Raw genomic sequence first — 23,028 nt, 5'->3', positions numbered from 1 at the left:
AGTTAATTAATATGTTTGCTTATTAATATCATCTCTATAAACGAAAGCATATGCTATTAACTAAGGAAACACAAACAAGGTTTATACAAACAATTCAAGGTCCTGGTTGACAGAAAAGAAACTGATTTAAGATCGCGAAACAAGATTGTGAACAAGTTTTTTTTAGTAAATCAAAGATATCTTTAATCTAGAAGGTCTTCTTCCAGATTCAAGTATCAACATTTAATCCAAAACATAAACAGGAGATTCATGTTCACCCAAACAAGTACAAAAGATAGATCAAAGAATAAAAAGCAGCAAAAGAAGGCAAAAAAAAAAAAATAGTAAAGAACACCATTCACCTCTGTGTTGAATCAACACTCTGGCTATTTGGAAGAAGAGATGTGAGTTGTTTTTATAAAGATGGGTTGACTATATATTGTCAAAATATGATACGATTCTTCATAAGGAAGTAAGTGAAGAAGAGGATGACGTGGACAGAGATAAAGAAGAGAGCAAATACTTGGAACGAGAAAGAGACTTGGCGGTTAAGGAATCAACTTAAAAGAGTCGTGAAGCTCTTCTTCTTCGTTATGCTTATTGTTGTTGAATGTTCTAGCGATGTGCTAGTGAGAGAGTGATGTGCTCTCTAATGGTTAGTGTGAGAGTGATGTGCTCTCGTCTCTGATCTTTGTTAGGTGAAGAGCTTGTGATGTGCTTGCCTTCGTCTATGGTGTGTTAGTGTTTGGGTTATCAATAAAGAGTTAGTTATAGAGGTTACGATATCACAAAACTTACATTGGTGCAGTGAAACTGAGATCGGAGCTTCAACGCGACGGCGATGGCGGAGTATGAGGCGAGTTTGAAGTTCTTAGACGGTGAGCATCAGCGTTTGCGGCAGACGTCGGCGGAACATGAGCCGATGTTCGATTCGTTGGATTTGACATTGAAAAAGATAAAGCAAACTTTATCGGCGTTGTCGAATCACCTTGAGAAACGTCCGATGCAACCGGAGTCTTCGCATCAAGCTTTACAGCTTCCGATCTTCATCGGAGGTGATCCAAAACAGTGGATCGCAAGGATTGAAGCTCAATTTGTTGGTGGTGAGTGTTCAGAGAAGGAGAAGTTGGCGTTCGTTTCCAATTTTCTCGGCGGCCAAGCAAAATCTTGGTTCCACAAGGAACAATCCTGGATTCCTTTCAGTAGTTGGAACGAGGTGAAAGATGGTTTATTGTTAATGTTTGGAAACGATAGGGATCAAAAGCGTGTAGGTTTGGAGCTGGATCGCAAACTAGAACAGTGGATCAATGATTTTGATCGCAAGCATCAAAAGTCAGAAAACACTTTGGGCACAAGTGTCGACGTGATTCAAGAGATAGAATCAAGTGATGACATTGTGTTGCAGGCGAAATTGATTCCACAACATGCTTCCGCTTCGAGGGAAACGTTTTCACAGTTTCAGTGTGCACTCCAAGTGTTCGGTACAATGACTCTAAGAGACAAAAGAAGGCAGCAACGACGTAAGCAAAGCAAACATCCTAAGGCTTGGCGATTTAAGTTCAAAATGATGTCAAGAATAAGCCAGCTCAAGGATTCTTGTTCTTTTGCTTCTGTTGGATCAAATGGGAAACATAACAGCTTTAAGCCTTGGAGAAGGATGAGACAGTCACCTCAGTCACAGTTTATTTGTAAAATGAGAATGAGACTGGATTTAGGAGGACTGTATCAGCTTTGTTGTGGTGAGGTGAAGTTTCACATGAAGCGTAAATGGACCCTGCAACTTCATAACACAAAGCCTGCAACTTCTCCAATTTCTGCTGCCACGGGTTTGGAGGATGAGGAAAGACACACTCTTAAGTCTCATAAGAGGATGAGGCATACACATATGAATTGGTTGATGTGTATATCGAGGTTGAGACTTGATTCAAGCAGCATGAAGCAATTTAATACTTCTGATATGCAGCCTAAGTTCTGGAGTAAAGTAGAATCAGGGGATGAAATTGTTCTTGCACTCGAAGAAGCACAAACGGGTATTCGTCTTTTACCTTCTTCTGCTGCACAGTTCAGGCTACAAGAGAATGTGTTTGTGGAATCGGTTTTCCACAGCCACACGGTCTTGAAAGCTTCTCCAATGGTGTATGGGAAGCTACATTTACAAACTAGAGTAGCAATGGATATTCCGGAGCATGCGGTTAGCTCACTAAGGGTTCCTGCATTCAACACACTTTTGGAAGACCGTGATGCAACAATAATGACACATTTTCTCCATGGTGATGAGAGGTTTCAAGTGTTTCACAAGTGGAGAAGTAAAGCACTTAGATTCTGGCGGAGGAATATATACAGGAACAAGAATCATGTGCTGTTTTCTTCTGTTCAGAAAATGAAGGCTTCACATGTTCTTGTTGTTACGGCAATAGTTTGGAATAGAAAGACACATCTGGGGATTGCAAGACTCCAAGTTTGGCATCGTTGGAAACACAAGGTTGGGAAGTTGCAACCATGTTCAGAATTTATGCTGTGGAGTTTGGTCCATTTTCAATCTGGTGAAGGGATCAGTCTAAGTGAGCTTGGTTCAATTCCTTTGTGTTTTTGCCGTGCCTTCTTGTGGCGAGGCTGGTCTATTCATGAGAGTTCATGACCTAGTGAGAGACTTGCAGCATCTATTTCTTCTTTTCTTAAAGCTTGAGGACAAGCTTGTCTAAATGGGGGGAGTATTGATATGATGTGGACAGAGATAAAGAAGAGAGCAAATACTTGGAACGAGAAAGAGGCTTGGCGGTTAAGGAATCAACTTAAAAGAGTCATGAAGCTCTTCTTCTTCGTTATGCTTATTGTTGTTGAATGTTCTAGCGATGTGCTAGTGAGAGAGTGATGTGCTCTCTGATGGTTAGTGCGAGAGTGATGTGCTCTCGTCTCTGATCTTTGTTAGGTGAAGAGCTTGTGATGTGCTTGCCTTCGTCTATGGTGTGTTAGTGTTTGGGTTATCAATAAAGAGTTAGTTACAGAGGTTACGATATCACAAAACTTAACAAAATAGTACGTGCTTGTTACTCCCATATAGCTCTATATTAACAATCAATTAAAAATTTGGGAATCTATATTTTATATGGGGATATAATAATTGTGTAGAAATACTCTAAAATATTAAGTCACATTGGATGTAGCTTATATAAATACTATCGCTTAATGGAATGACAAAGTCTTGGAAAAAAACTGGGATGTTAAAGTCAATGGAGCTAATGGGTACATCAGCCATTTACCTCGAATCAGCTAATGAATCCATCAGTAATTTAGTATAGAGCTAGATAATTTTCTAACCTGGCTTGCACCATTGGTGGCAGTTCCAAGATGCTTTCAAAAGAAAATGGGATATGATAGTCCCACACCTTAATCCTTGTATCCCAAGCAAGTGTTTCAACAACACAACCATGTGATCCCAAATCAGAAGAATGAAGCTCAAGGACATTGTAGATATAATCGCTCTGACACAGGCCATGAACATGTGCACCCAATCACCAATCTCTATCGTTCTAAGCCAGACTTCGGTGATGGTAAATGCATCGGATTTATAACCCTTCTCCTTGCATTTTTAGAAGTGAACCAAAACTTCATGAGCGGCCCCATAAGCATGGAGAGCATGATAAGATTGAACATACAAACTCTTCTCTCTTATCTCTACTCACTGTAATTGATAATCTTGGAGTTACAGTTCTCCAATCTCATCACCTAAGAACAGAGCACATAAGCTCTAATTCCTTTTTACACATCAATGATCACGCAGGATCCCCTCTCCACAGTCTCTCCTCTCTATTTATAGGCTAAACTCATTCATAAGACTGTTATGCACGTGCACAACTCTCTCTGATTACTCTCACATGTGCCTACTTATCAATACTCCCCCGTTTGACGACAGCTTGTCCTCAAGCTGTGAAAGAGCAAATGGGATTGACACGGAAGCAAAGAAGACGACCATTCCTGCCATGGCAGAGCTGCTGCACGCACAATCATCTTCTGTACCATAGTAAGTGACTCCATGAAAGTGCAGGTCCGGACTTTGTGGCTCTGAACATCCATTGTTCAGATTAATGAGCTGCAGATTCTTCTTTCTCCAACAATGCCACACAGAATAATAGACGTTCCTTTCCCCATATGCTGAGTACAAGCCAATAAACTTCCTTTCATAACTCTGTTTTGCCGTAATGTTGCCAACACACTTCTGTTTTGATCCAGCGTCAAACTTATACTCAAAATTCTGCAAATACCTAGCTTTCCAACGGTGCCAAGAATGGTAACTCACAATCCCTCGGTTTATCATTGTACTCCAAAGTGTTGCAGCAACTAGTAGAGAAGATTGACTGAAATCTCCTAGTCTTTGTTTCCCGTAGGTGTGCAAAATTGCTACCCATTGTTGTAGGCGTAACAACTTGATATACCTTCTTCTTATGAATATGTAATGGTCTTCAGCAACTGTATACTCCTCAATTTGTTGCAGAGATTGCTGATTCAGCCAGCGAAACTGATACAAGTCCCTGTTTCGCCAATGATGCCAAACCGAAAAGAAAGAATTCCAATCACCCACTAAACACACGCTATCTCTCTGCTGATGTAATTCATGCCTTTGAAGAGACATTATGTCGAGCTGTTGGAATGTAACATCATTAGTCTTGACCTCTGACGACTTCTCATAACACATAAGCAATTCTGAAACTTCTAATACCCCTTCTTGTTGAGTTTTCAATATATCAATGCAAAAACCAGAGTGTAAAGCATCAGAAACTAGTTCAGGTTGTGACTGATATTGATCCATGGATGCATCTCGATGATCCTCCAAGACTGAATTCTCAACTTTCTGTGATTGGAGAACACCATTTGTTGCCAAGTTTGAAGTTACTGATTCTTTTTTGTGACTAGAATCAATCATTGAGAAGGTTAAGCTCGATTCTGTTTCACCAATAACTTCCTGATGCTGACATAATGTCTTCACTCTAACAGAGTCTTCATGTTGAATCAATTGCTTCTCTTCAGAGGGGTTCTTCTCCTTGTGTGATCCGCCCACTTCACGGACCGTATCGATTCTGGGCAAAGAATTGAGAACCATATCCAATTTCCTTCCAAGATCCCCCAATTTCTGATCTCAAACCCTCATGACGTTACGCAAAGACTCAATCTTGGACCCCATCTGCGAACCCAACGACTCGACTCTGGCTTCCATCTTAGCTTCCGAGTTTCGTACCTCACTCAATTAATCGTAGACGTCGGACAGCGAAGATTCTTGTTGCTTCGATGCCGACAATTCGCGAATCGGTGATAACCCAAACTCCATCACCATCTTTTAACTTGCTGCTCTTGATTTTACAAAACCCCAATTCTCCACTCTCGCGTTGAACCTCCGATCACAGTTTCAGCGCGCCATTTGATAAGATTGTGAGTTACAGTTCTCACTATCTCATCGTCTGATCAGAGACGCAGCTCTGAACCCTAACAAACACGCAGGTTTGTTACACACACTTTACACAATGATCACACACGATCATCTGAAGGTCGCGATCCACGCTCACCGCACCATTTGATAAGATTGAACATACAAACTCTTCTGTCTTAGCTCTACTCACTGTAATTGATAATCTTGGAGTTACAGTTCTCCATCTCATCACCTAAGAACAGAGCACATAAGCTCTAATTCCTCTTTACACATCAATGATCACGCAAGATCCCCTCTCCACAGTCTCTCCTCTCTATTTATAGGCTAGCGTGATCCCCTCTCCACAGTCTCTCCTCTCTATTTATAGGCTAAACTCATTAATAAGACTGTTATGCACGTGCACAACTCTCTCTGATTACTCTCACATGTGCCTACTTATCAGAGCAGAACCTATTCCTCTGCTTCAAAAACACCCCGAACGATGTACTTCATATCTCCCAGCCTCGGTATACCAATCAACCATGCCTTCACAACACAGGTGCTCGATCGTGAGAACATCACCAGAAAATGTTCAAGTAAAGTTGCCTTGCTACGCTTCATATCTCCCATCCTCGGTATACAAATCAACCATGCCTTCACAATGTTCAATTGCAGACTTGCAGTAGAGATTCTCTTACCCCTTGTCACGTTTTGGTAATATCAAGTAGACCTCCATGGTTCCAATTGATAGGCTTAAACCTTTAATTATTGCATTTCTCACAACTAAACTAAAGCTTGCGTTGACTATTGGCATCAAAACCCACAATCACGAAACCAGGGGGTCATTTTCTCCATTTGTAAACGAATTCTTAAGCATATTTACTCTTGACATGGTTCTTGAAATCCTGAATCACAGCCAAAAAGATGCATTGAAAAAAAAAAAAGAGATCGGGGACTTGCAACCTAATCTGATTTGAATCCAGATATCTGCATCTCCCAGAACCGTGCAAGAGCTTTGTGAAAATCTTTTAATTCAGTACAAACCCATTGACCATAGAGCTATGCAAGAGATCAAATCCTCTGCTAGGCATTTCGTCGAACGCCTTACCAGCGCCATTGACCTGACCAATCCTTGTCTATCAATCGATCATCGCATTCAAGTACTAAATGAAAAAAATCAATTTATACTTACCAAAACGAGCGCGCTTGGCGTAAATATGCCGAGAATCGAGGTTGGGACCGAGAAGGAAGCTGTTTCGGCGGGAAAGGGATTCCTATTTTTATATATGAATTGCGTTATTTGTTTTAATCTTTTATGCCGCCAGCGATGTTGAATTCTGATTTCACTTTATAAAGGACAAGTCAGAGCAATCCAAGAGAGAATCGGAGATAAGTACAGTTCCTTATTAAGTGAGATTTTCAAGGTGATGATTGGAAACGAGACAACTCTGGCTCGATTTGGGCAAAACTCACAAATGCTTCTATGTAAATGACTCGAAGAGACGTAAATGCTTCTATGATGCTAAAGATGATAAGAGATTGAGAGGTGCCATGAGCCCATGAATGATGCTTTGCTCAAAGTTGACAAATCTGATGTGTGCGCACGTTTAGGTACCCTCTGTACCAAAAAGAAAGGGTGAAGATGAATTCTTGGTACTTAATCTATGTCATTCTTCAATCAAGATCCTCTTGTTTGCATCCATTACAAGATATGTGGTTAGTTTAAGAGATCTTTCAGGTACAGTTGGAGTTGCAGCTTGTCTTTCTGAACCTTCATCTTTGAAGATACTGAATGTGATATTACCAGATCCAGTTTTTTGGCTTCCATTATGTTTGAGAAAGCATCATCGCAATTTGTGGAAATGAATCCCCTTTTTGGTTGAATCTACTTTTTCAGACATTCTTCTTGCCCTTTTTGTTCAATGTCAAATTGTCAATCCCTAGTTTGTGTTTTAAAGATTTGGTTAGTTTGTTTCCTAACTTGTGTTTTCTTGCTTGGAGCCTTTGACTAAATCAGAATTTAATCACTACACTTCAACTGAATGTCTCAGGAGAAGTGATATTGGAACGTACAAAACAGAATAATAATAATACTAAGAAAGCTGAGTTACCTCCTGAGACAGCTAATAAAAGTTCTTATGTTTATGACCAGAGTGTCTGTCTAATACAAAGCTAAAGTACGCCCTAAAGTTTCAGGACCCATACTCACAAATATGATTATGTTTCTTTCTAAAAACGTCAAAACGAGAGAGATGCGAACGAATGGCATATAAAGATCAGTGGAAGTGAAAACAAAGGCTCCCCCGCATTGTAGCAGTAGGATGGGACCAACACCGAAGCAGCTTTTCTAGAGATGGGTGGGGTTTTGCGGGAATGACCCGCCACTGCCTTCGCCTTGATCTCCCATTTGCTGGACATCTTCCGGCGAAAGTATCTTTATGTACCAAACGTTATTCACAAATGACCTGCATACCACACAAGCTTTTCAAGATCTAATCCCAAATCCAAATCAAATGTATACATATACTGTAGAAGAAGAGGGTTTTAACTTACTCCCACGGGTCATCGCCAAGGAGAAGAATATCATTTTCCTTGTCAACGAATACAAGCTGCCAGCCTGATCTAAGGGGGTCTTCCAACAACCCTTCGATAGCAAACATCTTCCCTAACTCTTCTCGCAGCTCGTGGTAGCTGCTGAATCGGGAGATGTCTAGTGAACGCCCAACCGAACCAGATTTATAAACCTGCAATTTCGGATTTGTAAAGAAATCAGTATTTTCCTAGCCACAGAGAAGTTGGTGAGCCTAGAACCAACACGCACCTTTACAAAGTTCTTGGTTTGGGTAGACGGATTAATCTGTCCAGCTCCATGCAACAACTCATGAGTTGTGTCTTGCATGCAGCCATATAAGGAATTCTGAAACCCTGAATCTGTTAGTGACATAGGGGAAGCTTCAGCATCTCCTGATGAAGAACCAAAGCGGGGAACTGTACTGGGGAGAAAGAGTCCAGAGTCGGGATCAACACCAAAAAGAGAGGGATTCTGAGGGTTTAGGTTGGGGTTTCCAGGTTCTAGAGCAAGACTTTTCCCAGGATAGGCTTGTGGAAGTGACAACGGCTCAGAGAAAGTGTTGGATGCTTTTGGAGACCAACCCTCTGTTGTTAACTGTTCAGGCAGTACAGACTGACCGGTTATTGAGAAATTCAAAAGATTGCTGCCATCACCAGAAGCAGGAGAAGCAGAGTTCTGTTGCATCGGAGTAGCAGATGTTGCAAACTTGTTGCCTGAGTCAGTAAAATCTGATTTCATGAACGAGGGCGAAGGCATTTCTGAGTGCTGCCACTGCTGAAGATGACCATTCTGCATTTTGAAAGCATTCAGGTACGCATTTTGGTCCGGTTGCTGTAGCTGCTGTCCAGTTGGGTGGTTACTAACTTCTTGTCGCATACTCTGCTGCGGAATATTCTCACTCATAATCTGGGGTTGACCATGCATTGGATGGCGTGATGCTTGTTGCTGCTGCTGCTGAAGCATCAAATCAGAATTGTGGGAAGCTGATTGTTGAAGATAATGGTGATGAGGCTCTTGCAGCTGGACAAACTGCTGTCTTAGAGGATCTCCACCGCCCATGTTCTGCAATCCAGCAGCTAACATTGCTTGGTATTGCTGATTATTATCAGTCCCCATTTGAGTGAGATCCAGCCTTTGTTGCATCCATGGAAACAAACCAACAGACGGATAATTTAGAGGAAGCAAACCTTGCTGTTCTCCACCTCCTCCTCTTAGCCATGTTAGACCACTCCCTAATTCTCCCCTTCCATCTGTAACATCACAATGGTTAAAGTAAATAGCTATGAAGAGTAACTACGTTTTCTTGGAAACAAATTATAACAGTAAGACCCTCTTCAAATATCGTAATCAATCCAACATTTCTTATTTATCCGAATTAGCAACTAAGTTAAAATAACAAAATTTGGATATCTGAGTGACAGTAAGAGACTTCCGAACTTGCTACACTAGTACATAACACTATAACAGTTAGTAAAAGAGCCAAGATATGGAAGATACCAGGCAATGATGATGTGCCAGCATGCCAAGGACGTTTTAGCCTGAGAGGAAACAGAGATGGGTACATGGGAAAGGTAGTAAGAGGCTCAATCTCCCATAACGAAACCCTTGGCTGTCTCTCCCCTGCAGTCGATTCATCCCAACCAACCTACACCAATAATGCCCAAATCTTCAATGTCAATAGAGTTCCAATGAAATATATAATTACAACATTACACTAGATCATCAGAATCCTGCGGTGTTTCATGGAAACTTTACGAAGTCACAAGCTAAATAATGTTACCTTCACAGATCGCCAATGAGAGTTTGGCCACCGGACAGTATCCAGATCACTGATACCAGTTATAGTACCCATGTACCTGGAAAGTTCCCCATGCCACTGTCAGAAAACATGTTAAAGTAATATATGTAACATATTGATATAAACTTTTGTCAGTTTCAACATTTGCATTTCAAGATACGTGGCATCATCACCTGCGGACGCTAGACTCTTCTGTCTCGAAGAGCATGCGAAAGCGCATTCCAACTGAAATACGCGTGTGAAAAACGGCTTTAATGTACTTGGAAAGTTGTATCACAAACTCAGATGGGCTAGCCCTGAACATGAAGAGAATATTAGTAGAATATATTACCAAGAGAAGAAGAGGATGCAGGTGGAAGAGGTGTATTAACCTTGGATGAAAGAAAACAGTAAAACAGCTATTAGTTGCAGAAGCATGTGCAGCAGCAGCAAGGAGTCCAATATGCATGCTATCACTAGATAAAACAGATGATGGTACAATAGTCTGGGGCCGAGTGGCTCGCCGAATTCCCAAAAAGAGTTGATTCTTTTCATTCCTGGAAACAAGTAATAGGGTTAGTAATATGTGCAATGCAACATAATATGGTTAGAAATATAGTCACAGTCACATAAAGTTTTATACCTGATGAAAATGACAGAATCCCCAGCTACTAGTCGCTTAGCACTGACAAAGACACTCCACCCAGTAGTTAGGAGATGTCGTTTGGGCTGTCCTGCATAATCACACCGAACCCATGTAAGTCATTGCTATTACAAACAAAAAAAAGAAGAAGGATTCAAATCAACTGGCTTAATATAAACAAGTAATAATTCCAATTTATGATAGACAACCACAAGAACACAGAGCATTCGTAGTTACTTCAACTTAACCAAACAAGAGTAGTGAAAATAACAGCAGAATGCTGCAGGACATACTTAACAGCCAAATGAAATTTTTACACTGGCGACTATGCTAAACAAGAGTGGTTAAAAAGAATGTTCATAAAAGTAGTAACCAACCCAGATAGAAAAATATATGCTATTAAAGGGATCATCAACTATTAACTAACACCAAGGAAAGGTGAAACCTACCCCGAAAGATATGCCTAAACTTCCATTCAACATCATGGAGGTCCCTTGCAATCAGTTCTTGAGCTGGTGGTTGCAGCGTGTAATCCTGCAACATGGAAAGGGAAAGATATCAGAGGAGTACATATAGCAAGTAACAACTTTTAGCAAGTAAGCTAAAATAAAAGTATTATACCAGTGGGGGAAAAACTTTCTCAGCAGCACGTCTAGGAACAGAGAACCCTCCATGAGTACTGGTATCACTAGCTGTGAGAGTCTTGCAGAAATAGTTGCTAGGTTGCTTGCTCGGGATCCCTAACTCAATTGGTACAAATGTTTCCTTCTGCTCCTCCTTTAACAAGACCAATTTAAAAAGTTTATAAGTCACCTATTCACAGACTAGAGTGAACTAAAAACTCGTTATGTATAATGTATGTACCGGTGTCAATGGTTGAAGTGTCATTTGAGCATAAACTTCATCCGTCTCCACATCTGCCTGAAAAGTAGAAACGAAACCCATACTCACAAAGCACATCATCCCAAAAACTACTTTAAAAGTGAAGTTGAAGTGTGGAAAAGGACAGGGAACTAACTACGCACATGCATTGTAACATTATGGAGCTGGCATATCAATTGTGGTGGTAGGCTTGGGTAATTGGGTATGTGACCATCAACTTCCTTATTAGTTGTAGCAGCTACCTACAAGTACACTTCAATTTAAATGGAAATGCCCAAATATAAAACAAGTGAAAAATAAAAAATAAAGCTCCATACTCACTCCCTTTAAACAACACTTTCACACATAAAAAACACCAATCTTTAAACCAAAAGAAGTATGAAGAAGAAGAAGAAGGAACCTGTTCACTGTGACCCTGTGGAAAGTAAACAACACGACTACCAGATGATGGAAGAGAGACCAATGGTCCAGCACAAGCATGCCACAGCTCAGAATTCAGACATTTCTCTCCTGTTAGAAATTACAAACACACAAACTAGGAAAAACTTGTCCAGGACAGTAACAAAAAAAAAAGAATTGAAATCAGATACTAAAGAGATAAAAACACAACACCTTCATGACCCTGTAGACCCAATCCAGATGTTGACAGCTTCATGTCTAATTCAACTTTCAGAAAACCAAAGTCACAAACTTTCGAAAACCCTAATTTTCCGTACAATCTATTAAAATAAAATAAAACTAATCTTCACTTCCAGCTACTACAGTAGCTATAACTCTTTAGCTCCGGAAGCACAAACTCGTCTTTCTCCATCTCCTTTGCTCAAAAACCCCCAAAAATCCACTCACCATAAATAAATAAAAAAGCTCAGAGAAAGCCTTGAATCAAACCCTTAACCACAAGAAACCCCATATCTTCAAACCTTGTCATCATCAAACCATGAACAAACTCTCAAAACTCTTAACAAACTACGCATTGAGCAGCAGCAGTAGCAGCAACATCACTCACAAAAGAAAGCTTAAAACTTTCCAAGTTAAGACTAAGCAAACCCCCTTTCTTCTTTTGAGATCTTTGTTTAAAGAAATAAAAGAACAAATCTTTCTTCAACTTGGCTTCTCCTCTCGTGTGGTAAAAAAAAAAAAAAGAGAGAAATTAAATCTCTTGAAGCAGTTCCATCACTGTCCAAGAGAGACACTTTGGCTTTCAAAACAGAAGAGAGAGAAAAAGATATGTGTCAGAGAGAGAGAGAGAGAGAGAGTGGGGGTGAAATGAAAGAGAGTAAGTGGTTTTGCCTCTTTCTTATAAGAGACCCGACCCGTATTCGACTCGGATCGAACCCGGATTCGACACAAAGTGTGGAGAGAAGAAGAAAGATGAAGACGAAGAGAGAGAGAGAGTGAGAGAGAGAGGTCCTACTAACGAGAATTATGAGAGGTGGTGTCAGTACCAGAGTCACTTCTTTTCAACCGTTGGATTCGACTCTTGAGATCTCGACCGTTGAAAAAATAATAATTGTTTTCGAATTAATTTTTCGGGGGTCTTGGATTCGATGAAAAGGACAATGAATTATAGTATATGAAGAGAGAGAGAGAGTGAGTGAGTGAGATAATAGAGTTGTCATAAATGTTAGCGTTGTTTATTGGGCTTTAAATATATTTATTTATTTTCTATATTCATTCATGAAAGAAACACCAAAAACTCCCATAATTTGTTTTTAATAGGGATTTCAAATTAGTTATATTTTAATTTAAGAATCTCAATATTTTTGTTGGATATTTTATAGGTTGATCCCCCGTTGAAAATATGGTCAAAGGTTATCTATTATTAATATGTGGTATATTAACTTAGAAACAATCATTAGCAAATAAATAGACGCCTAACATTTTTTTTTTGTCACTAAATTTATTAAGACTGTGGTGATTGGATTGTAAAGACTAGAAAAATGACCGGAAACAGAGTTTGCAAATTCCAACGAACTCCAAAATTTCAAGAAACGTATAGCGTAATTGCATGGGAGACATAGATAACAAACAAATTAACAAAATAGGTAAATTAAGGATTATGGTCCCAATTTATTGTTTGCTAAAAAGTCTACTATAGGAGAATATATTAGTATTACTATTTTGTAAATGCAAACCATTTGAGCTGGTAAAATCTTATTCACTTTCTACGGATGAAGAAGCACCACACCAGCTCAATCTCTAGTTAAAATAAGGAAAGAAAAAAAACGTGTTAAAAGTCGGTTTTGGTACATCTATTTATATACGGAGTGATCCCTAAATTTCAGCTTGATGCCCATGACCATCATTAAGTCAGGTTTATATCTTCGGCCCATTTTTACTGTCAATACTCTAATTGACCCATATTCAAACATGGAATATGAAGTTGTTCAATGACTGCATTGGTCCGAATGATGTTGTAGTGAATGATTCAAACAATGCCAATTCCAAATAAAGCATTTGGAATTATTCAAGTTCTCGTTTGTGATTTATCACTTTAACTATTGCATAGATTAGTCATCGTGTGGTACTCACCAGAAAATAAAAAGAATTAAACAATAAACAAGCGGCACAACACCACAACACTTTCTCTAACAACAACGCTCAAAGAACTCACTCTCTTTCTGCTTCTCACCCAAAGCCAAGACAAACTCTTCTCTTTTCTCTCCCACTTGATCTCACAAGGATCCAAAACTCTTTTCTTCTCTTGCTTTAGAGGAACGACTACAGACACCAATGTTCTCCCACAAAACAGCTAGGGCGTCGATCTTTTTTATACGAGAGTCTAGGGTTGTTCTTCCAAAATCCATTAAACCTGATGCGATTCAAAACTAAACCACAACCCACAACCCTAAAAACTCGATCGAGGGTGCAAACCAAGGATTGTCCCAGATTCTTTTGTTTCCACCGTTACCAATGAGTACCCGTAACACTTGTTGCAATAGTTGATCACATTAGTCATATGTCATTTTCCTATATTTTTTTAAATGTCCATTTGTTTTAAATGTTTTTTTTAATGAAAATATCTAGAAAAATGATAAAAGATGAAATAAACTTGAATTGCTCAACTTCATTTATTTCTTCATGGTGCCTTGTAACTTTCAATTTTTCTTCATTGTGCATTGTAAATTACCAATATGGTGAGTATATATATATTTTCAAAAAAAAAAAATCAATGGTTGCATTATTTTAAAGAGTTGCATTTCTTCATTCTAGATATGTACTAAAAATTGTTTCTATTCAAATATTCACAGCTTTTGAAGTATATATATTTATTCTCTTTGTAGAAATTTCTGAACTTTTGTTTTTGACACAAATGTTTTTGTTTTATAATGATGAATCAAAAGAATTTGAAATTCAAAATTTATCGCCGTAAATTATTCATTGACAATTTGACATACATCATTTTAAATTTAAAGAAATATCACTAATTTTTGATCTTTTGACGAATCATCGTAACTTTTATTAAAATCGTTGTAACTTTTATTTTAATAACTTTGTTATATTTGATATATATACTATAGCACATCTCTCAGTTTAATTTTTCATATTTTTTTTTTAAAAAAAATTAATTACGAAAATATATGAAATAAATTAGTGCAACCAATTAATTAAACCATTGCAATTTTTGTTTATTTTATGATTGTTGTAACATTTAATTTATTTGAAAAACCGCTGCAAGCATTAGTAAATATGTATCTGAAACGACCACACACATTTTTTAAATTAATTAACTAATAACCCCATAATTATTAATTGGTTCTCCCGATTGATATCATGCAAAAAAAAAAAAAAAAATACAAACTAACCACCAAAAATCCAAATTCAATTACTATAAATAAATAACCAAAAATTTAACCAGACAATCCCAAAAATTATCTAACATGCAAACTAACACCAATCTCAATATAAACATAGACAATAAACCAACAACACAAAACGAGATCAAAGATCATCTTCTCTTAACTCTTCCTTACCATTATCCCACAGTCACAATTTTTTTTTGAATGCAACACAAAAAGAGTTGTGTAAGTATTATCACGATTACTTAGTGAGGTGATCCTCTCATCTACGGATTATACACACAAACAATTAAGATCACAAACAATAATCAAGCAAACAACCAGGGTAATAAAGAAACATCATTCAGTGATTGTCGGTGTCAACCAGCACACATTTCGTATCGGTCGACACCACTCCACAATCTCCTACGGTTTTGTGTTGACCAACACCCTCCCTTAGTGTCGTTCGACACTGACACATCATCCATCGTAAACACGGGCTTGTGTCAATCGACACTGATCCCCGGTGTCAGTTGACACTGACCACTGCGACTCCAACGATGTCAAACTCCCTCCTCAACAACCAAAACTCTATCATGTCGTTCTCCCATGACAAGCACACAAAAACAAAACAAAGGCACAAACACACAAGAGATCTAACCCAAACACAAGCCAAAACACAAGAAGTCAATCCAAACATCACAAAACATTGAGCACACAATCTTACCAAGCACTCACCTTGAAACATAAACGATCCGAAAAATTTGACACAACACAAGTAGCAACAACCCCTCTCTCATATCACAACACCTCCGATCTCTCTCTCCTACTTGAGACACCAAAGCTAAGCAAAACTCTTCTCCTGTCTCTCCCACTTGATCTAAAAAAACGCAAAACTATTTTCTCCCTTTTTCCTCTAGAAAAGCCACGACCACAACCCTAAAATATCAAAGGCATCAAGCCCTTATTTTTTTGAAAAAAGTTTTCTATTAAATTTCAAAAATAAGAAAAATATTACAAAAGTCCAGCCCGATTTTGGAGTTTTTACTAAGGCAAAATCCCAATTACAAAGGGCGAAGCCCAGAAAAAATACAATCAATAGAACTTAGGTTGAACCTAGTAGTAGGTGGAATAGTGAGTAGGCGATGGAATAGTGAATCATCACATTTATGAAGAGGAGAACCAGAGGTCAGACATCGAAGCAGCCATTGAAGGATTCAAACCTCTGAAGCTGGTAATTCTGTTGTGAATGATTGAATCGATGAGACAAAGTAGGGAATCCGCAGATCGGAAGGTGTGATGATGGAACCGATGATTTCGTTCTTCCCAAATCAAGTATAAAGAGCATTACCAGGCGATTAGAGTGAGGCGTTTCTTTGCTTTTGTTCCTTCGGGTGCTTGCATGTGACCTAAAGTGTCATTCCAGGAGTTGGTTGGTTGGATCCGACATCTCAATGTAATGGGAGACCAAATAGACCAAGCGAAATTGCAGTTAAAGAAGAGGTGATCTCGACTTTTCGGGCAACAATTACAGAGCAGACATGATGGATCCGTTTGGAGACCCCAGTGAAGAATGTGATCTCAAGTAGGGCAGCGAGTTAATACCAAAAGCCAAGTATGGAAGTTGTGTTTGGGCATACCACGAGATATCCAAACTAATTTACGCCATGAGACCAAGGGAAAAGGAGCTCTAAACATATGGTACACTCGACCCGTAAAATATTGATGGTAAGTTTGACCTTCAAGTTCCCACACATAGTAATCTTCATGATCCGTAAAATTCAAAGTAGTGAGAAAGGTGAGTAAAGAAACCTGGTTATCGGTTCTAGCATGTGGAAGTAACTATTGACCTTGTCGAATTAGTTGATGCAGGGTAACATTCTGCGGAATACCCAACCTTGCATTGAGTCTTTAGTAGAGGAAATGAAGTCCAAGATTTTGCAAAAAGGAGACCAATTATCTGACAAAATTAAACATGTAGCTAGAACCATTCATAACTCGCAATTGCACCCAATTAAACATCTCTCCTCGTATCTTCAGCAACTTATTAGCTAGCCAAGAGTAATTTTGTTTTTGTTTCATTGTCCATAAGTTATTTAATGATCCTCTTAAGAAGTGAAGTTTAAACCAAATCACCCAAACCAAACCTGACTGAAAAAATATAAAGCCAGATGAGCTTGATGGTACATGCTCTATTCCAGTAAGTCAAATTCCCAGCCCTCCTTGATCCTTCCGTTTAGTAACAGTTTCCCAAAATATTGTAGCCTTCTTATGGGAGTATCACATCTCTTTGAATCATTATTTACTAGATATACAAATCATCTATATATATAAAATTAACTTTGTTCACTTCTCCTTCCTCCACATCAGCATCCACCTAATCATTTTTTTTGCATAAAAAATATTATTTTTAATATTCATTTATTGCATATTTATTAATTATAATTAATAATAGTAAAAAATAAATAAAAAATGAATTAACTAAAATTAATTAAATTTTAAAATAATATAAACAATAATATATTTATTTAGTAAATAATAAAATTAATACTATAAATTTGTTTTAGTAATAATGTTATTATTAAAATTATAACCAAAATTATAATGTTTAAGTAAGATTTTAATGCATGGTGGAGTAAAAAACAAGTTATGTAATTGTATTTATAAAAATCTAAACATGAAAATAAAATTGAAGTGAAACATTAGTTTCTAAGAAACATATACCATAAAAATTTATTATTAAATTTTACTTATAAGAAAGAAAAGATTAATTAATTAAATTAATTTAACATAAAAGTTTTGATATAAAACAAATACATTGTAAGGGGCACACTTTGTTTTGGGAAAACTCTGAAAAAGAATTTTGAAAAAATAATCTATCTAAAAAAACAAAATCAATGGTCAGGAAATATAGAAAAAATGATATGCAAGCCGTTACAAAAAGTGACATGTGATTTGTGTAGCATATCTCATAAGGTATATTAATATATTATCAACCGGAGCTACAATTTTATAACATGATATAAAACATATATAATATATATATATATATATATATGATCAAATGCTTTTAACCCAAAACATTGGCAAAAACAACATATTTAAAGTATACTATGTATTTTTGAGAAGACGGGGTTGCATCACAAAATTAACATATGCAAATAACATATAAGATTTTAGAAAAATATATAGCTTGGATTAGTGAATAGATATTCATTGTAGGGTTTAAATGTTTCGTCATTTAAGCATACTTGACTTAGTCTGAAATTCTATTATGGCTGATGATGCATTTGGACAACCTCATTGTAGCGACATAGTAGTAAAACTGTTCATGAAACTTTGTATATTCGCATTTAATGTAGGATATCGATATGTTTAAATGGTCTCTATAATTAGATCAACGATCGACATTGACGTTAGAACTTTTACAATTATGTTTTCATGAGATATGAATATAGAATGAACTCTTTTAAAGATAAAATGTTAGAAGATTGTCGACAGTATTATTACGACACTAGACAATATTTATTATATACGGATCAGTAAAATAAGTACGACATTTATATAGATTTATCTTTTAATCTTCAAATTATATTTATATTCAATAATTCTTATTGATAAAAATTTTAACTAAAATCTCACGTAAATTCGCAAATAGATATAACAAAGAAATATTATCTTAAAAAATATATATTGTATATACTGAGTAAAGTAAATTATATATTTATACACAAAAGTTAGAATGATTAAATTTGAGTTCAATAAAAATTGATAAGAATTATTTTAAATTAAAATCTCGCGGTATAAATTCTAGTAATAACATAGAATAAAATTATTAATGAATGCCATTTATCAACCTTTCCAGATTCTTTTCATAGTCAAGACAAAAAATAAAAAACACATAACATGCATTTAGCCGTTAGAAAATTTTACACTTGCATAAAACTGAAGTTTATTTAAAAATTCTAAGAAAATGTGATTTCACTTTTGAAAAAAAAGAACAAAACAAAAGTTCCAGAGGACTAATTAGTAAAATATAATATATATTCATCCACTCATCTGTCTGTCTACCTTCCACAGTTCCACGTATAAGGGCTCTCTTTTGCCAACTGTTGAACATTTTCAAATGTCACTTCTCTTTTAACAAATAAACTTAAAAAGTTTCAATTCACCCCAAAAACTCCACCAAAATTATCAATCTAATCCAAAATTTCGTGCTTCAGTCTCTCATATCGGACCTATACGTAAATAAAGAAAGTAAGTAGTCATATTCAAGATATTAATAATCTAAAGGGACCTGTGTCTGTCTTTAATAACCTTTTCGAAAATAAAGTTTTATCCCTTCTTCAGAATTTGAACTTTTGAATTTTTGTAGCTTCACTCTCTCTCTCTCTCTCTCTCTCTCATTACTTCAAAAAAGCTCTCTTCATCTTCTTCCCCAATTCGTCTTGCTTCAAATCTCTTCAGCAAATGGGTTGCTGTCTCAGCAAGACTCCTCCTCCACAACCATCATCTTCTCCTCCTCCTCCTCCGGTGAACGGATCTTGTTCCGTGAAATCACCACATCCGAACAAATCCGAACCTCTGAAACTCGAAGCACAAGAGAAGAATCTCAAAGTAGAAGAGCCGAAACCAAAGAATGAAGAAAAAGAAGAAGTAGAGATACAGGAAAATAACAAACCGAGGAAAGAAGTGTTTGTTATTAAACATCGGAGAAGCCATGAGAAATCATCGAAGACTACGACGACGACGGATCCGGAGGATTCTTCGGTTTCCGATGTGAAATCAACTGGTTCGATTCAGAATAATCCGGTTGACGTGGATGCGATTTTGATTCAGTGTGGGAGATTGAGCCGGAGCAACTCAGCGGCTGCGAAGACAAGGAGATACTCTGGATCTAAGAGAAGTTTCGATTTCGATCAGAGTGAACGGAGCCGCGACGGTGGTGACGCGGATGCTGAAGACGGCGGTGAAGAAGAAGAAGCTGAGAGGCGGATTCATCGTCAGCGTCACCGTGGTGGTGAATCGCCACGGGAACGGAGGAGACGAACTCCGAGTAGAGAGAGGGATGATTCCAAGAGTTATAGATCGGGGAGTAGAGAGAGAGGAAGTGGTAACGGCGGCGGCGGTGGTGGTAGTAGAAGGGTGAGTAGATCTCCGGGAAGAAGATCGGAGATAAACCCTAATCCTAATTCGAGTGGCAATTCTGTGAATTCGAGTTACAGTAATAGACCTGGGGAATTTGTATCTGTTCCTGCTACGGATAAGGCTTTAAGCAGCAACAATGGAGGAGAAGGATCTGTGAAACGGGTCACTGTCAAGAGAAATGTTGGGAAAGCTGCGTCTCCGAGGTCACAGTCACCGGCGAGAGCGGCGAGTCAGCCTTCCCTGTCGAAGCTTAGCCGGAAAACTGAGCATTCTCCTTACAGGAGGAACCCATTGGGAGAGATTGATACAAACTCTGTGGCGTTTCCACTCTCTCAAGGTAACACCAATTGCAACAAAAGGATGATGAACAAAGACAGTGACTTGAATAAAGAATCTGTCAATTTCGTGGCTCAGGTATTTGAAATCTAATCTTAAGTATTTGTTGGAATGAATTGGAATTAAGAGATTTTGAATGTTTGTGTGTGTTTTGTTAAGTTAAAGTGGAGTGAATGTTTATGATGTTTGTGTGTTTTCAGAAGATGAATCCGAAAACAGCTACACAAGCGCCTATTCGGAGAAGCGCAAGCCCGATTCGAGTCATCAGAGAACAGCATGAGACTGTGGAAGAGTGTAAGATTGTGTTGTCATCTGGAACTGAATTGGTCAAGCCTCCTCAAATTATGAGCAGAAGCAGATCATTGAGGAAATCTCGTGATTTCGATTTCAGTCCTGATGCGTTGCTGCTCTCCTCGAACAACATTGACAACAACAATAACAATAGTAACAATGCAACGGCAGGATCGACATTACCATCTTACACAGCTTTGCTTTTAGAAGACATTCAGAATTTTCACCAGAAGAGTGTTAATGTCAATGCCTTAAGTTCATCTATGTCCAAGGCTTGTTCTATTGTCGAAGCAGTTGCAGATCTTAACTCCACTACGAATCAACACCAAAGAACTGAGCTCAGTTTCACACCCGGAGAAGCGAAGAAAGCGGATCTAATGGAGCCAAGTTTCGAGAAGTATGTGACTGTTAAGAGAGGTGGTTCGTCGTTGGAGGACATGGAAGGGCAAGGATCTTCAGGAAGCAACAGTTTTACCGGAAGCAGCTGCGTGGTGCAGCGACAGGGATACTCATCGTCTTCTTCACGGGAACCGAATTCAGCTGAGTCTACGGATCGAATAAGTATGAGATCATCAAACAAACAAGAACGTGATTGGAGTCCACTTGGTGTGAGTTTTGAGAAACAAGAGTTTGATCCCTTGAAGAAGAATGGTGCTGGAGTTGGACGCAAAAGAGTAGCTGTTGCTGATTCGTCGTCTTCAGGCAAAGGCGTTCTTCAGGCTACAACAACCACTCGTGCTGCTGCAGTTTCAATGTAATAAAATTATGAATTCGTTGTTTCTTCTCTTATTGGTTTGCTTGAGTTTTAGCAACCGGTGTTTGGTTTCTTTTGTAATCATTTGATTATTTCAATCGAAATATTCCTTCTTCATGTTTAAAATTTGGGAGTTTTCAATTATTCCATAGATCTCAAATGCGTCAAACATACACACATACATAAAAGCAGACTTTAAAAAAAGATTTATGTAAAAACATGTATGGTCTCATTGCCTCAAACATGTACTCTAGATTTTTCTTCCTTTTGCAATTCTCTGCTCTGATGATGCCTGAGAGCGGTTGGTCTTTTCTAGCATCTGACGTACTGACGTACATTCCTCATTTTTGGTCTGTCTGAAGGATTATATTCAACGCATCCCAGACCAATGCTAATGCAAGTCAATATATGTTCCCTATTACGTATTTACATGTTGGAGTCCTCTGGTTTCAGTGGGTTTTATGCCTTGTACATCTTCTTTGACTTTGCGAAATAAAAATGAGCTGAACCATGAAAATGAGCTGAAGAAACTGAACGAGCTGAAGAAACAATAGAGAAATAAATTAGTATGCTAAATGGTTACCATTAAATTGAATAGCTAAATACAAAAATATAATATTAATAATCTATCGATAATAGTATCTGAAATTATATATTTAAATATACGAAATAAAAAATTAAAAAAACTAATATGTTCTTAATTCTTATTTGGAAATAATTTTTTTATTACAAAATATTATATAAAATAAAATCTAACGTTGTTGACGAAAACTACGTCGACTTGCAGACCACATTTGCTCAGCAATTTGATCACGGGCGATATTCATATAGTTTCCATCATGTGTTTCTTCTTCCACTCCAGTACCTTGATCATCATTCACATCATCATTAACATTTTGCTGCCCATATGAAACATCACTATCTTTATCAGCTTCTCAAAGTCATCATCTTCAATATTACTCTTGCGAATAAAATTATGAAGTCCCGTTGTAGCAAATATAACACGTCTTTGTACTGCAATATTATACCTTGGAAACTCATTTAAAACTCTCCAGTTTTTCTTCCAAACTCCAAATGTTCGTTCAATGACTGAGCAAAGAGATGCATGCCATCTGTTAAACATCTCCTTGCTATTCCTTGGCGGCTCACCATTGAAAAACTCTTGTACATGATACCTCATGCAAACATTACTTTGCTTTTTATACGGAGCCAAATATCCACGTTTGTTGGCATAACCAGAATCTACAAGATAGTATTTGCCTTCCGCAGGGGTAGGAAACATAGGATCATCTCGAATCGTTGTTGATAACACACACGCATCATGAGCTGATCCATCCATACCAACAAAGCAATATGTGAAAAGCATATCAAAGTCGCACATTGCCAAGACATTGAGACTCATACTTCCTTTACGGTTCACAAATCTAATGGTTTCTTGTCCTGGAGTCACCATAACATGTACATGA

General features: G+C 37.8%; 4 protein-coding genes across 4 annotated transcripts; 2 read left to right on the top strand and 2 right to left on the bottom strand.

Moving 5' to 3' along the window:
* The first annotated feature begins 537 nt into the window (after window positions 1-537).
* LOC109127321 (uncharacterized) lies at window positions 538-2,985 on the top strand. Its single transcript, XM_087476073.1, has 2 exons — window positions 538-634; window positions 788-2,985. Exon 2 carries the CDS (start codon window positions 821-823, stop codon window positions 2,615-2,617), a length of 1,797 nt encoding a protein of 598 aa, XP_087332199.1. The 5' UTR covers window positions 538-634; window positions 788-820; the 3' UTR covers window positions 2,618-2,985.
* A 73-nt stretch (window positions 2,986-3,058) lies between these two features.
* Window positions 3,059-7,267, bottom strand: LOC104724070 (uncharacterized). The gene is made up of 2 exons (XM_010442519.3): window positions 6,573-7,267; window positions 3,059-6,501 (listed from the first exon to the last, which is right to left on the bottom strand). The coding sequence occupies exon 2, from the start codon at window positions 5,075-5,077 to the stop codon at window positions 3,851-3,853; it is 1,227 nt and encodes a 408-aa protein (XP_010440821.1). The 5' UTR covers window positions 5,078-6,501; window positions 6,573-7,267; the 3' UTR covers window positions 3,059-3,850.
* Window positions 7,268-7,504: 237 nt separating this feature from the next.
* Window positions 7,505-12,794, bottom strand: LOC104724069 (auxin response factor 8). Its single transcript, XM_087476071.1, has 14 exons — window positions 11,867-12,794; window positions 11,655-11,764; window positions 11,398-11,496; window positions 11,237-11,293; window positions 10,994-11,149; window positions 10,822-10,906; window positions 10,373-10,463; window positions 10,122-10,286; window positions 9,924-10,046; window positions 9,733-9,808; window positions 9,450-9,597; window positions 8,202-9,202; window positions 7,934-8,124; window positions 7,505-7,845 (listed from the first exon to the last, which is right to left on the bottom strand). The coding sequence occupies exons 1-14, from the start codon at window positions 11,907-11,909 to the stop codon at window positions 7,728-7,730; spliced, it is 2,463 nt and encodes an 820-aa protein (XP_087332197.1). The 5' UTR covers window positions 11,910-12,794; the 3' UTR covers window positions 7,505-7,727.
* A 6,423-nt stretch (window positions 12,795-19,217) lies between these two features.
* Window positions 19,218-21,688, top strand: LOC104724068 (uncharacterized protein At1g65710). The gene is made up of 2 exons (XM_010442516.3): window positions 19,218-20,595; window positions 20,718-21,688. Exons 1-2 carry the CDS (start codon window positions 19,504-19,506, stop codon window positions 21,564-21,566), a joined length of 1,941 nt encoding a protein of 646 aa, XP_010440818.2. The 5' UTR covers window positions 19,218-19,503; the 3' UTR covers window positions 21,567-21,688.
* The last annotated feature ends 1,340 nt before the right edge of the window (window positions 21,689-23,028 follow it).

Source organism: Camelina sativa, chromosome 11 (assembly GCF_030686135.1).
Source record: "Camelina sativa cultivar CO46 ecotype springtype chromosome 11, ASM3068613v1".
Classification (NCBI taxonomy): Eukaryota; Viridiplantae; Streptophyta; class Magnoliopsida; order Brassicales; family Brassicaceae; genus Camelina; species Camelina sativa.
This window is presented reverse-complemented; position numbering and strand designations above follow the sequence as displayed.

Bases quoted from the DNA above. Each gene is read 5' to 3' on its own strand.
- LOC104724070 (XM_010442519.3), bottom strand. From the start codon at position 5,077: ATGGTTCTCAATTCTTTGCCCAGAATCGATACGGTCCGTGAAGTGGGC.
- LOC104724068 (XM_010442516.3), top strand. From the start codon at position 19,504: ATGGGTTGCTGTCTCAGCAAGACTCCTCCTCCACAACCATCATCTTCT. The intron at 20,596-20,717 runs GTATTTGAAATC...GTGTGTTTTCAG, and splicing joins CTGTCAATTTCGTGGCTCAG to AAGATGAATCCGAAAACAGC.
- LOC109127321 (XM_087476073.1), top strand. From the start codon at position 821: ATGGCGGAGTATGAGGCGAGTTTGAAGTTCTTAGACGGTGAGCATCAG.
- LOC104724069 (XM_087476071.1), bottom strand. From the start codon at position 11,909: ATGAAGCTGTCAACATCTGGATTGGGTCTACAGGGTCATGAAG. The intron at 9,809-9,923 runs GTGATGATGCCA...GGAACTTTCCAG, and splicing joins GAAGAGTCTAGCGTCCGCAG to GTACATGGGTACTATAACTG. The intron at 8,125-8,201 runs GTGCGTGTTGGT...CCGAAATTGCAG, and splicing joins AAACCAAGAACTTTGTAAAG to GTTTATAAATCTGGTTCGGT.